This window comes from Sinocyclocheilus rhinocerous, unplaced genomic scaffold (genome assembly GCF_001515625.1).
Source record: "Sinocyclocheilus rhinocerous isolate Xijiao unplaced genomic scaffold, SAMN03320098_v1.1 scaffold751, whole genome shotgun sequence".
Classification (NCBI taxonomy): domain Eukaryota; kingdom Metazoa; phylum Chordata; class Actinopteri; order Cypriniformes; family Cyprinidae; genus Sinocyclocheilus; species Sinocyclocheilus rhinocerous.
This window is the reverse complement of record NW_015657293.1, coordinates 1,458,662-1,474,559: the sequence shown is the minus strand read 5'-3', so window position 1 is coordinate 1,474,559 and position 15,898 is coordinate 1,458,662. Positions and strand designations below refer to the sequence as shown.

The 15,898-nt window shown below is 35.6% G+C and overlaps 1 protein-coding gene and 1 long non-coding RNA gene across 2 annotated transcripts in view; one reads left to right on the top strand and one right to left on the bottom strand.

The window, feature by feature from the left end:
• Positions 1 to 6,804: 6,804 nt before the first annotated feature.
• On the bottom strand, positions 6,805 to 8,250 carry LOC107720898 (uncharacterized). Its single transcript, XR_001637659.1, has 4 exons — positions 8,061 to 8,250; positions 7,887 to 7,972; positions 7,027 to 7,161; positions 6,805 to 6,945 (listed from the first exon to the last, which is right to left on the bottom strand). It is a non-coding gene; the product is annotated as an uncharacterized LOC107720898 (long non-coding RNA).
• Positions 8,251 to 13,461: 5,211 nt separating this feature from the next.
• LOC107720929 (protein crumbs homolog 2-like) overlaps positions 13,462 to 15,898 on the top strand; it is a 17,089-nt gene continuing 14,652 nt past the window's right edge. The window contains exon 1 of the mRNA XM_016528761.1: positions 13,462 to 13,798. Within this exon, the coding sequence (XP_016384247.1) occupies positions 13,729 to 13,798 (70 nt within the window). The 5' untranslated portion in view covers positions 13,462 to 13,728. The remainder of the gene's footprint in view (positions 13,799 to 15,898) is intronic.

The window sequence follows — 15,898 nt, the reverse complement described above, 5'->3', positions numbered from 1 at the left end:
ACAGTTGTATGATGAACATCTCGAATGAAACTGCCATATCTCCAACAAATGAAGCATGTAACATAACCTATCTGTCCAGAATATATTATAACAATTCACCATATGATATTACACTACACGTCATCAATATCCTGTTTTGTCTTCCTACACACTCTTATATTCTGTGGCTTATTGTCAAAGGGACAGGAAGAGGAATTGCATCTGAAATCTTCACTCTGAACATTTCTGTCTGTGAGATTATGTTATGTCTGCGTTCATCGATAACTGTGCTTGCCAATGTATTTCCAAGACTTTGGTACGTTAGAATGTTTTTGTCAGGATTTATTGCCACTGCCCGTTTCTTTCAGTGTCTGATGTGTGTTGAGTGTTACCTCGCAGTGGTTCATCCTGTAACCTTTCTGAAGTTCAAACATCTCAGATACAAAGCTGCATGCTCTATTGTTACCTGGATAGTGATCATTATATGTAATGTGTTTTCAATGGAACTTGTTCATACGTGTAATGTACGTCTTTTTAAATGCATGTACCTGGTACACTTCATAATCTTCCTCGCCATAAACCTGTTCTGCTGTTTGGCTGTTCTCAGAGCTCTGAAGAAGCCCGGACCTGGCGAGAGAGGGAGAGAGAGAGATGAAGAAAATCACATAAAGAGAAGAGCATTTCTAATCATTCTAATAACTACTGTGACTTTAGTAATCACTTATGCTCCCAATACAATCACATCATTACAATATATTCTATCAATACCTGCTAGCCCTGAACTAGAATCACTGAGTCTTACATGTTTCTTTCTGCCTGGTTTTGTGCAACCTCTTCTCTTCATTCACAGGGTTGGCAAACTTCCTTTCTGTAGGTCTCCATAGCTGATCTAATTCAATTTTTGAAGAATTAAAGAATTACATAACATGTTCATTGTTTGTGTACTCCAATAAAAACAATTGCCCTGTGCTCTGATTTCCATACAGCTGCCATGAAGATGTCAATCTTCTCTGTATGATATTCATTAATACATCTTATGAAAATGTGTTGGTGTGTAAATGTCTGTATATGTTGTTCATTTAAATGGTATTGTAAGAGCCATCACATCATATTTATAAATAAAAGTTACTCTATAATCTGAAATATTACTGATGTTATTAAATATGTTTGCAAAATTAGTTTAATTTTATATCAGTACCCCTGCTGAACACTACATTGTCCACAAAAATTATGTATTGCTGTCCTATGTAAAGCATTAGCTCATGCAATAAAGCATGGTGCAAGCAATGCCAAATTTGCATAGAATAATAAAACTGACATACAACATATCCAGCGTTGTAGATTCTGAGTGAGAACTGCACTGATCGCCGATGCACTGAAGACAGCCGTACATTTCTGTTGAGAGAGTGGAGAGATTTGACTATTAATATTACGGTAACCAATTATCTTTCTTCATTTTTTTTTTTTTTAGAATCACAACATTTACAAATAAAATATGATTTGATAAAATTGTGAGATCAGATTACATATCTTAATATGTGATTATATGCTGAATTTGCTAGAAGTGTGTATGTGTATACAATATAATGTACATTATTAGACTAATATTTAACCAATACATTCTAATTAATGAAACCTTAATATCAGATGCTGGGTCAAGATAGGTGTTTACAGCATCTTTTTTCATTAAATTAAAAGTTTAATTAATAATTAGTTTTACATTGTAGATTTATATTTTGTTTTCTGCAGATTAAAGGCTGATGCCATTCCTTATTTTTGTTCAGGTGACTGTAAAGACAGTTGTATGATGAACATCTCAAATGAAACTGCTGCACGTCCAACAAATGAAGCATGTAACATAATCAATTTGTCCAGATATTATAATGCACCATATGATCTTGTACTACATACCATCAATATCCTGTTTGGTCTTCCTACACACTCTTATATTCTGTGGCTTATTGTCAAAGGGACAGGAAAAGGAATTGCATCTGAATTCTTCACTCTAAATATCTCTATCTGTGAGATTATATTATATCTGCGTTCATTCAATTCTGTGCTTGGCAATGTATATCCAAAGCTCTGGAGCGTTATGATGTTTTTGTCAGGATTTGTCACGACTGCCCGTTTCTTTCAGTGTCTGATCAGTGTTGAGCGTTACCTGGCAGTGGTTCATCCTGTAACCTTTCTGAAGTACAAACATCTCAGATACAAAGTTGCATGCTCTGTTGTTACCTGGATAATGATTATTGCATGTTGTGTGTTTTCTCTGCAATTTGTAAACCCGTGTTTTATGCGCCTTTTTAAATGCCTGTACATGGGACACTTCATAGTTTTCCTCGCCGTAAACCTGTTCTGCTGTTTGGCTGTTCTCAGAGCTCTGAAGAAGCCCGGACCTGGAGACGGAGGAAGACACAGAGATAAAGAAAACCACCTAAAAAGGAAAGCATTTTACCTCATTCTAATAACTACTGTGACATTAGTAATCGCTTATGTCCCCAGTTCAATCACAGCATTACAATATATTCTATCAATACCTGCAAGCCGTGTGCTAGAATCACTGAGTCTTACATGTTTCTTTCTGGCTGGTTTTGTGCAACCTCTTCTCTTCATTCACAGAGTTGGCAAACTGCCTTTCTGTAGGTCTCCATAGCTGATCTAACCCTTTCCACTGATAACTCATATTTTAAAGAAATAAAGAATTACATAGCATATTGATTGTGTGTGTATCCGAATAAAAACAATTGCCCTTTGCTCTGATTTTCATAAAACTGCCATGTCAGTCTTCTCTGTATGATATTAATCTCTAGCCTCTTATGAAAATGTGTTGATATGATGTGTCATAGTTTGTGTAGGATATTTTTAAATGTATGAGTCATTGCATCATAAATAAAAGTTAAGGCCCATTCACACCAAAAACAGTAACTATAACAATAACGATATAGACACTGCAGTTCATTTGTCAAAATCTTTTCTGCTTGATTACTTAGCAAACACTGCGTGCCATTGCCAAGGGGTCTGTGGAAAATTTAAAATGAGAAAAAAAAATAAAGTTAACATTTACATTCTGCTTTCAAAAGGACACTTGCGATTATTCACAATCCTAGACTAACATGGATTCTGCATTTGAAACATTAGAAAACCACTGCTTTAAGATGCAAAAAATGCATGAATAATAATGGACGAAATTAATATTTAGTTGTAAACAAATCCGCAAAAAAAAAAAAAAAACTATCTTTATAAAGATCAACACCTGCAGGTTCAGTTTGGAAAATTGGAAAGATTTTGTAACCAAAGTTTTAAAATGTATGTCTTGTTTTATGTCATAATGATATATTATGTAACATGTTGACATTTTTTGTATTTTAGCATGTGGTAATTTATATAGAATAGGTCTCATTTTACTCTTTAGTAACGGCAATATACTTTAATGTAAACAAAGAACCTCAAAGAAAATTAAAAATAAATTTTATTTAAAAAAATAAAAATACATAATGTTAATAAATGATAATAATAACAATAATAATAATAAAGTTTGAGAGAAAATAAATACGTAACACTTTTGCTCTTTTCATTTAAATCAAATAGAACTGCAAAAGAGTGATGGATGGGTAATGATTGTTAAATGAATTGTTTGTTTTTTAAACAATTACCTGGTACTTCATTTGTTTTCCATTCCAGATGGTATGTATGAAAATGTATCGGTGTGCATTTGTCCAAAAAAAAAAAAAAAACTGAAACACTGGCACTGGAAAGAGTCAATGGGACAAACCACCGAATTGCCAACTCGTATCTATTTGGCGTGACACGCTTTTCAATATCTCTGAAGCTCTGAACACATCCCAACTAAATACTACACCAACATCACAACACAAAACAGATTACTGGTATTACAAATCTCAACTGGTTTAATTAGTCTTCTCGGTAGGGCTTGTCTAAATCCTGAAGCCTGTATAATTAAATCCCATCCCGCTGTTCTTCCACACAGCTCTGGAGAACATGAAGACACACCAGCGGTGAGACGTGCGACGTGAGCGGACGGTGAGTGTCCCCAATAGGTTCCGAGACCTAAATTCTGTACACGTTTTCAGTTTAACCCTCAATCTGTCCTTGGGGTCAATATGACCCCAATCAACTTTTCCTTAGTTAAAAAAAATAGTTCCCTTCATCTCAGCGGAATAAGATTTTGTGACTTTTCTACATTATCTATCTATATTCACATTAAAAAATGGGATTGATTCGGTTGTTCTGAAGGTATGTAAAAAAAAATGTTTACAGATCTTGTCTTTGGGGTCAATATGACCCCACATTGAAATGAATGGGAAATGCGGGAAAAAAATCTTTTTTTTTTTCTTTTTTCCATTTGTCAAAGAAAATCAATAAATCCGGCATAAATCTGATAATTTTCACACCGAAATGAAGGCCTGGTACTAGAGCACAAATGCAATGTAGAAAAGACATGCTCACACACACACACACACAAACAAGAGCAGTTGGCCACATCCAGTAAAATGAATGGCTCTCTATGGCCCTCTGCTGGTCAAAACTATTTATTTCCTAAACTGTAATAAGTTTAGGTTTATCTCTAACAGACAGATGGCAGAATTCTACAACTAACACTTAGATCAACATCCAGAAACAACTTAAATTAAATTTAGATCATCATTTAAGTGATTTTTTCATAAAAAATTATTATTTCACATGCAAGCTAATGGTGTAGTTGCGGAATTCTGTGGTAAATATGAACAAAAGTACTTCATATCTCCCAAAACACAGCATTAATGTATAGATGAGATGTAAACAAAAATGAAAATCAAAAATGATATATTATTTGTATGATTAAAAATGTATATATTTTTTACAATTGCTCTTTCAATTTTGGGGTCATATTGACCCCAAAGACCATAAGTGTAAACATTAAACGAGGACCATTTGAGGGTTAAGTCATGTGAATGAAGCTACAGCTGTTTGTCGAAACTCGCGCGCATGTGTGTCAATTAATTAGAGTGCAAGAAATTAGATCAGGAACTATGCGATCTAAATAAAACAGTCCTTTACATGTACTGGGAAAAATAAGTGACTTTTTTTCTATCTTTGACCAACTGACTAACAATTGTTTTTGTTTTTCCGCATATAGTGAAGATGAACACCTCCTGCTGTGAGATCGCCTCCACAGATGGATCAGATTATTTCGATGACTTCAATAACACTGCACTGGACATTTATTTTCACGAATACTCAGTATATGCCATAAGCATACTGTTGGGTTTTTCTTGATGGATTTTTACTTGTATTACATGCTGGCACAGCAGATCCTCTTTCTCTCCATCCAGTTGTTTTGTCTTGTGGCTGTTCTCAGAGCTCTGAAGCAGTCAGGACTAGGAGAGAGAGAGAGGAGAGAGAGAGAGGAGGAAAACCACATGAAGAGAAGGGCGTTTTATTTCATTCTAATAACTACTGTGACCACGGTTGTCATGTATATTCCTTCTATTATTGCATGGATCCTTAACTGTTTTTTGAAACAAAATAGTGGCATAACCTTTTTAAATGCATATGCTTGTTATTCTGTATCTGGTTTGGTGTTGTCTTTTCTCTTTCTCCACCGGGTGGGGAAACTACCTTTCATCAAGTGTAAATAGTTTAACTTTATTTGAGCACTAGTCGATAGCGGTCTTCCACTTTCCAACTAAAATATATATGAGTGTTTCTTTAGTACGGACACTGTTCTGTCAGAGCTCGATTTTGATTAAAGCTAGTAGAAACTTAACATAAAACTTTATTATTCATTTTTACCATGCTTTTATAATGTTCAAATTAACGGCCTTTTATGTATAGATTTTGTTGAATCTTTAACTGTATATAATTATATTTTTAAAACTATGATATGAATAATCTAAACAAAGAGTGAAACAAACATTGACATGATCTTCATAGTTAGATGAGCTGCAAGACTTACCTATATTGTGAATAAATTTATCTTTTGGTTTGAACATTTTATTAGAAATAAAAAGAGAAAATAATCAAATGGAGGAAGTACCTGAAGTATTTAATTAATTGCGTGCTCTTAGACAGTTTTGCCATATTGATCTGACAGTTTTGTACATCAATTGATTAACCCATGTATCTTACAGAACACTGAATGAAAAGTATTTGCATATAAGAGCTAACATATCAATACATTTCTGCCTCGCAAACCTTATCACTGACTTGCTGCCAGTCATTTAAAAATAACATTTATTTTTCTTCTCTGGCACGTGAAGGTAAAAATCCTTGGTCAGTATGGAGGCAAAGCACGGCATTTGTCTCTTTCTATGTGTATCCGGGTCTGTGGTGTAAGACTGGAAGTGATTGGCCACGCAATGGTTTACTCTTGTCATAATCTGAATAATCTCTAGATGACAGTCCTTCAACATCTCGCAAAGTTCATGGATAAATACAGAGCCTTTTTATGGATTTCTCCAAGAGTAGTACCCTGTTGAGAAATAAATGTGTTTTTAAATACACGAGTGCTTGTGGAGAGAGTATAAAAATCAGTAAATCCACCTGTGCTGCAACTATGTCAGTGCAATGCAAACCTTCCACTGTGGAATAACAGCAGAGAAAATCTGCCTCGGGAACGTCAGATATCCCAAAGAATTCCCCCGGTGCTTCTACACTGTCTGCCTCAACACCAGGGTCATATTCCAGCCCCCTGCAGGCCTGAATATGTAATCAAAACAACCACAAATAGTCAAACAATAGACAAAATGTTATGAAATGCTCCATGCTTTTTGCAGGTGACAGCTACCTGTAGGAAGAAGAGTTTTGGCTTGTCCCGCAGACTAGGGCAGAGGTCAGAGGTCATGAGAGAGGTCAGAGTTTTGACAGGCATCCAGCGCTCATCCGATCCAAGGATTGTTCCTTCCTCTCCATGGCTCATCAGTACACACACAAAGCAGGAATTGTCTGTGTGGTTCTCCTTAGATACTGAGGCACAAACACCATGTTTATAAGTTCATACAGGCACAATAACACATCCAGAATACTGGAAATGACATCATACTGTACCTTTCCTCAATGCACCAATCATTTCATTAGCTGACAGGTTCTTCTCCACCTATACATGAAAACCTAGGGACTTGAACGTGTTCGACAGGAAGTTTTCATCTACTGAACAGCCCTTTCTACACAAATGTGGTGAGCCTGGAGAAAAAAAAGAGAAGCAACTAGGGAATGGATATGTAAGGAATTTATCATTTCTGGTTTTGGTTCCAGCTCCACTTAACAATTCCATTGATGATCCAATAGAACTACTGAGGAAGTTGAAAATACTGAAAAGAATGACTTTCAATTCAATGAATGATTCAGATGTTAATATAATGACTGACAGAATCAGTGAGTGCACGATTCATTAGACTGATTTAAACCCAATAACTGATTTGAGTGTTTTTTTTTTCTTTTGACTGAAAAACAATCATTTAACCATTTCAACTCATCGCTACTTATTCATTTCAAGTAACCAGGTAAAAGTGGATGTAATGCTACAGTCAGACATTCATTATCGTAAAATAAACCCTGACAGAGTGATCAGGAAAATACTAGAGGGTTATTTTTCAGGAACGGATACGAGGAGGAATGCCACAAAACAAGACTTGTCTTACATGATAAAAATCACATGAATAAGAACTCAAGACTGTAAGCAGATGTGGTATAAGAGCTCAAAACTGAAAAGCTGGAGTCAGCAAGAATCAAGGTTAGGGTTAACACTTAGAGAATTTAAAATTCAGAATAGAGTTACAGTAGCATTAGGTTCAATATTAGAGTTATTTTAGCCATTCAAAAGGGTAGATATGTAGCAAAGAACAGTTCCAAATACTGGAAGCAGGTCAGAGACAACTTCAACCTGGCTAATACAGGCTAATACTCACAGAAGTGCTCATTACTGATGATTAGACATTTGCCCATGTTTTTATGCTTCTTATAAGGCTCAAACGCACGGGGCATCTTGACAGCACTGTGAACACAACATGACAGTTAAATCACCTTAACAGAAGTTGAGAAATGTATTTAAACATGAAGCTTGACTTCAGCCGGGGTCTTACCTGTGATCTTCAGAACCTTGTGAACTCATCCTGAGACTTGATTCGCACCACAGAGTCTTGCGCAAGAAAGTCAAGCTTCTTACAATATTATTTCTCTCATTCTAAATGTCCCTCTCCTTTTGCTTTCATTTTACTGTGAAGGATTTTAAAGTCCTCTACCTCACGGAGGCGTTACTACCGGTGTTCTGTCGATTTGTGCTACCCTGTCAGATTTTGCTACCTCCCATTAAAACAGCATAATTCGATAGCGAAAAGTGCTACCTATCAGATTTTGCTTCCAGCATGATATTAATAAGGTGTGAGGCTTTATTAACATGTACACCTACCCCAACCCTAAACTTACCCTTACAGTAGGATAAATACAGTGTTGGTAGCATAATCTGATATGTAGCATTATTGGTCAGAACACCGGCGGCAGAGCAGGCGGAGCAGGATCCGTGACTTTATATGGCTTTTACATTCGCACTCAATCTGTTATTAAATGACATGGAAAAGTGCATACACTGTATTGCAATTCAGTATATTTAATTGTTTTCACCCTATGTGTCTCATTTATGGTGGCACGTTGTTGTTACATTTTTTGCATATTCAAATTTCGCTTGACAAACAGGAGGGTTTTATCCACCTCCTTTTTCTCCTTATATGGCGCTATGAGGAAACCAACTGCGCGTGTCGCAATTTGAACTGAGACAAGTCTGTGAGTCATCAGTTAAATTTAGTCATCATGTTCCTCAAATAATTGCTGTTTTGTGGTCTCGGAAGACTGGAAATAGAGAGAATTGAACGTATGAACTATGGCAGCTACTTTCTGGATCTTAACAGCAGTGACATAACTAACGTAAGTTGCTTTGTGGCTCTTGGACGTGAATCATCTAAATACAGCTCTGTCATTAGATTCATAGTTTGATTAAATGTCTAAAGTTACAGTTTTACAACCTCACTTCATCAGCTGCTTTATAATTATTATATTTTATCAATCCCATCAATTATCTACAATGGCCTACAGTTAATCTAAAACATACCAAAATGACTAATTTCAAACAATGCATCAAACTGTTTACATTTTCTAAATTAAATGTAAATTGGCTGTGACTCAAATGTCACTACAGATCTTTTAAAGATCATGGGTTATTACAACTAGGCTACCTATATTATATAGCAATATTATGCTTAATTGATTATTAGGCTATACAACTGTAGGCCTATATTTAGGAGACAATCTTATGACTATAAACATGACTATAAACTATAAACATTTTTATGACATATTCACACACTGTACAGTTTCAAAACGCTTTATAAGTTACACAATTACTGTGATGTTATAAAACTTACATCAAAAAAGAATATTGCTGTATACTTCCCTCTGCTGGGAATTTGTGGTAACTTATCCAAAGGCCACTATTCTGATGAAAGAAAGAATGAAAAACAAATTATGCAGATATATATTGATACATTGATCATATAGTCACTTTAATGTCTTTTATATTTATCTCAACGTGACACTATAAACATATTACTTGTAAGCACACAAAATAGATTGTAATGTTGTATGATTTTAATCTTGAAATCATGAGTTTTCCTTAATTCATTCCAAATACAACTTGCTGTAGGAAAACAAAATGCTCTGTAATTACTATACTGCATTAAATATATATATACATTCATACTGTATAGGTGTAATCTGTATAAAGAGTTTCATGTGATTACATGTGACAGTGCAGTTAAGTGCTCGTGGTCTGTGAGCTGTCAAAAAGATTTGCGACTCATAATCCAATCACACTCATTGTTCTGTACTAAGCCTTGCTTGTGGTTACAAGAGTGGTGTGCATGTGCTGTTGTAATGCAGACAGCTACAGATTACTGTTTATTAGTGCACTTAGGGTTACGTCTTGGGGGGTCTTACAGCAATGAGGGTGCACTCTTTTGTTCCAGCCATATGGTTTTGAAGTCCCAATGGTCGTTTAGCGGTTGTTGATTAGTCTTCTGGTGGTGAATGTAACTCATTGTAATTTCAGTGCATCTTAACCTTATTAAAGTTCCATAAGGAGATGCATATCCTGAGCTCATCATGAGTATCCCAAATTAAACAAATTAATTGCATTTTTCTGTTTAGGTTACTGCATCATTTACATAGGGTGTCAACTTAACAAACACATCAGCAAACATCTCTAAATAGCGATGAAGCATGGAAAACATTATATCATAGAATGTTAAATGTCTTTTTTTTTTTCATTATACAGGTAACATAAATTTTTCTGACATATGTTTGACTTGTAGTACATATATGTTGACAAAAACCCCAATGTAAACATTACACAGCCAGACTCAATGACAACGCATGATGCAACAAGCTACAATCCTGTTTTCTCAAACCTGCCTAACATAAAGATCCAATTTGCTGAGCCACTTAAATGCCCACATCCAGTATAGCTGGTAACCTATCAGATACTCGACCATTTTATCCACTTAAATCAGCACACATCCGGATTACATCATCCACCAGTTCACACTTTGTATTTGGGGAACCGAAGATGTTGTTACATTTCATTTTGTTGAAAAACTACTACTGTATTTTGGGCTTTTGCCACTTTTATCAACTGTACTGCTAAAAAAATGACAGGAAAAAATGGGGAGACGGGTGGTGATCAAGGAATGATTTGATCTTGGGTCACGTGCGGTCGTACACAGTCCACGAGATCACGTCGCCAACACTAATGGTTTTAGATTTAAAATGTACTCAAATGTATCTACAGTTCTAACACGATTTAGGCTTTAGAGCTGAAAGCCATGCCGTAAAGATCAGAATGCTGTAGATAAACACAGGTATCTCATTAGTATCTCACAAGTAGCACTGGATATCAATGGGAACACAGTGGTTTGGATACAAGGATAGCCATACAGTACAAGAACCACTAAAGCACATCTTAGAGTATTGAGTTAAAGTAATCATTCTGGCAAAAACTAATGCTCTGTCATTATTAACTCACCTCAAGTCCTTCCAAACTTGTAAGACTTAATTTTTTTTCTGTGGAATAGAAGTCTTTCTTCCATTCTTCCATATAATAGGGACTCAGGCTGTCAAGCTCCAAAAAGGACTAAACAACAATATATTATAAAATATTATTATAAAATGTGTTCTTTTGTACAAGTTTTAAGATATCATAAGTGTAGAGTATATTAAGAGTCAGAGTTGAGATGCTAAATCAGTATGAGACTAAATGTGTTTGCATTGGCACCGTTCAACTTTATGGATTTGTCTTGACAATCTTCTCGTAGCACAGAGATGATGTTGTAAGCTTGTAAAGCTACATTTAGGCTTTGTAAATGACAGCTTTAAGACATGCTAGATGTACGTGAATGAATGTGAGAAACTTCTGTCCATATCTCAAGGCCAGAATTGACACACTGTCACAAGCTCGAAAGTCAGCATGCGGTCAAATGTGCACAAACATTTAGAGATAGGACACTTCATGCTATTCCTGGATCTGAGAACAAAACAGTCTGAAAATTTCCTCTAATAAACAAAATGTGTGATGAGTCAGAAATACAAGAAATGGTAGTGCTTTTTGTAATCGGTAAATGTTGTAGGATGAACCTTCCAAGAGCTTGTGCAGACACACTCATACATTTAGATCACATTACATGAAAATAAGGATCATTTAAAAAAAAAAAGCATTTTATTTAGTATCATATTTATTTAGTAGGCATTACATTAGGGTCATTATTTTTATATTGTGAAAATGATTAACTGTGCATTATGTTCACGTATTTAATGATTGCTTTATTTTAAATGACTGCACTGAATTTTTCAAAACTAATACTTAACATAAGAAGCTTAGTGAATTTGTTTCAAAACATTAAAAAAATTCTCACAGCACACACCAATAACATCTTACATCACAGTGACTGGCAGTAACACAACAGGAGTAACAACAGAAAATGAACCCAAACAACACCATGCTAATCTTTGGGCTTTCTCTGTGTGTGTGTGTGTGTGTGTGTGTCTGTTTGGGCTTTCTCTCTCTCTGTCTGTGTGTGTGTGTTTGGGCTTTCTCTCTCTCTCTGTCTGTGTGTGTGTGTGTGTGTGTGTGTGTGTGTGTGTTGTTTTTCATTCATTGGCTTTGAGTCAAACTCTTTAAACAATCAATAAGGAAAAGTTCAATCCAAATATTCTCTGGAATATTTTTAGATGATTCAGAGGCTGGTGTCGGATCAACAAGTTGCATAGTTCATAAAAACAGGTCATTGTTGGTTTAGTAAGTATAAAGAAATGCAGCCTTGAATGACTAATGCCAATGGAGTGTGTGATTGCTGAACTCAGCAGGATAAAAGATCTCACCAGCTCATTATACACTGTTGGAAAAAATCAGCAGGGAATCACTTAGGAAAGGTTTTTTTGATTGTCTTGATATGTGAAAGAAAATATCCTGCTGGGTTTAGTGTTTTCTAACAAAACAAATTCTGAATTACCAACATTACATTACAGTGGTTAATCTTATGTGACCCGTCATTGTCTGATGTCCGCCTGTTTATATTGCCTCTAGAAAGATGTTCCTAAAAGATTTAGAAAAGAGCAAATGCAGTTATGAATAAATGATTAATTGTGATAATTTAAAGGACAACAAAAATGTCAAATTATAGGTGTGAAATGCATTTTAAATATAATCATATTTTATTTGTAGTTTACAAAATAAATGTAGGAATAAAAATCCCATACATGAATCAGCTAACTTAATTATACATTCAGAAACTGAAATTAATTACAAAGAAACGGCAAATAAAACTTTGAATTAAATGTAAAAAATTTAAGTAGAAAAACTGTTTTATTCTTGGTTTTATTTACAACCTCAGAAGGATTTTTGTACAGTGAACAATACATTTGAATATAATGTGAAAAAGGCAAAAGATATGATAGTTTTGCAACCACACAAAATATATATAAATGTGATTATATTTTGTTGGTTTTGAGTTTGCCCACATATACAAACACATTTGCTTTTATATCATTGACTTTTATACTTTTTATATTAGTAAATTATATTGTCTATACGCTAACCCTCACAGAAACCTATTTATACATCTTTGTCATTTCATTAAGCTGTTTTCTTTGTTATTATAGCATTTAAAAAAAAATAAAAAAAAGAACAATAATTTTTATCCTTGAGGACATCCCTGGAAGTCCCCAATGGGATGTTTTGTCTGATTTAGATATGTTCTAGAGACAGTTTTGTTCCTAAGTGTAGCTAAGTAGTACACCACCCCACCCCACACACACACACACACACGCGCGCAGGAATCCTGGTGCTGAAGTCCACTTCTGGTTTCCCGACCCTCCCCTCTCAGGGTGATTAGTGTGGTAAACCGCAGTGGGATTGGATGAGAGAGTTAGTCTCATTACTGCATGTACAATGAGCCACTGCTCTCAGCCTGACCGCTCCGATGCTGGACAGAGGAACTTTATATGAACTACACGTCCTGACGCTTATAGGAATTAAGAGACTGTGGAGAATTTCAACAGAGCAGACTTCGAGATCATGCAGGAACTCAGATGTTTCATGTTGCCCAAGAGGCTTTAATTTGAAGGTTGCTCCACTATGAAGGACTCAAAGAGACATTAAGCTTAAAGGACTTCTAGTTTGGTTTGTTTGGATTGTTTCACATCACCATGGAGATCAGGAAAGTGCATCTGAAATGCCCCGGGACAGTTTTACTGACCATGATGATGTTCAAATGGGGTGAGTTTTCTCTCTTTCTCAATACCTACAGAAATCACAAGAAAAGATGTGTTTTATTCTGAGACTGGCCGAGTATATGCTAGAGTCAAGAGCAACAGGTTGGATGTTGTGTGTGGCTCTATTACCTCTTTTTTGTCTAATTTTTGCAATAAGGTAAATCAAGGCAAATGCACGTGCTTTTATCCACACTATAAAAACAAAAATATTATTAATAATTGTAATAATTCTATAATAATGCTATATCTAGAGACCAGAATGTAATATAAAAGGAGTGATGGGCTCTTTTGACTTGTACCAGTAAGCAGCCACCTAGCAACCACTCAGAACTCCCTAGCAACCACCCAACACTCTAGTGTTCTGGCGGTGACTAATTCATAAAAAATGTATTTTAAAAAAAAACGGTTTAGATTTGAAAGAAAAACACTTTGTTAATCCCTGAGTGCTCATTTTATTGTTTACAAGATATAATATTTTTATTTCTTAAAAATAAAGGTTATTGTTATCTATCGTTCCATGAAGATCCATGGAACCTTTCCATTCCACAAAAAGGTTCTTTAGATTAATGAAATGTTCTTCACACTTAGAATAAAAAACACTGAAAGGTGGTTTGAGGAACCAAGATAGTTCTACACTCTTAAAAATAAAGGTTCCAAAAGGGGGGTTTCACAGCGATGCCATAGAAGAACCATTTTCTGGTTCCTCAAAGATCCTTTCAGTTAACAGTTCACAAAAGAACCACATTTTCTTAGAGTTAAGAATATTTCAATAATCTAAAAACCCTTTTCCATATTAAAGAACCTTTTGCAGAATAGAAATGTTTCATGGATGTTAAAGTTTCTTCATGGAACCAAAGATGCCAATAAAGAACCATAATTTTTAAGAGTGTATGGCAAAACACCCTTTGGAACATTTATTTTTAAGAGTGTATCATATCGTCTTCTGGTTTACTTTTGTTTTATGCTTTATCTGTTTTATGCTGACACAAATTCCTGGCACTCTTTTTAAGCATTAGTGTAGTGTTGTGGTCATTTTCGGTTATCTGGCCCTCCCAAAGATGTGCACTGGAGTGTTACTTGCGTCCCTCCTCCTGTCTGGAGTGAATATAACTGGTGCATGGTACAGACGGGAGTATATGGGGGAGGTTACTCATCTATTTTCCCTCCTTCCATCCATCCAGTCTGAATCTGCCTCGCTCTCAGGCCACTGTCTGAAAAAAACTGAAAACTTTGGGGGGTGGGTTCCATTGTGTCCCGTTGCCATGACACCAGGGCTGAGTCATTTGGACGTTGTGTGCGGGTGGAATCTGCGTTAAGCACTTTTAGCGAGCTCTGTTTGCTTTTGCGTCCCGTAGGCTTAACGCTCTTTCATCTGACTGCACAGCCAAGCTGTCTCTGAGCATTTAACTCTATGATGATCATATCCAGGGAATATTTCAGTGGAGAGTAACAAATCTTTACTCAGTTTTGAGTCTTCTCTGAAGATATATATAGAAGTAAATAGTGCATGTAATTGTCTGTTAGCATTCTGATCATGTAAGTGCAATCATTTCTATTTTCACACAACACATATTTCCACTTTAAATCAATTTTGCGAGCAATATTAATAAGGTTTACTGGGACAAAGATTCAGTTAAATGAAATGCAAAAAACAAACAGCATGCTAATATCGTTACATATCTTGCCATCCAGGTCTCAAGTGTGGAATGGCAATTACATTGACTAATGGGAGTCGATGGGGAAATTCAACGAGAGGAATAGTGGGTGAAACTGGTCTGATGTTCTGACTGAGCTGATAGTTCATGTCAAATCACGCATGCAAATGTGACATCAGGCGCTTAGGGAAACGAGGGGGAACCTGGAATTCACATGACTTTTTCAATGAAAATGTCTACAATGGACCCTGCCCCCAACCCTGATTCCAACAAGAACACAGCGAGGGAAGAATAAATTCACACGACACAGTCCACCGCAGTCTCACAGTCAAGATTCTGCTAATAAAACTGAGCCTATATTTAAATTAATGTTTTGGGTAGTTGGGTAAAAAAATGTGTGTGTGTGTACATATATATATATATATATACATATATATATATATATATAT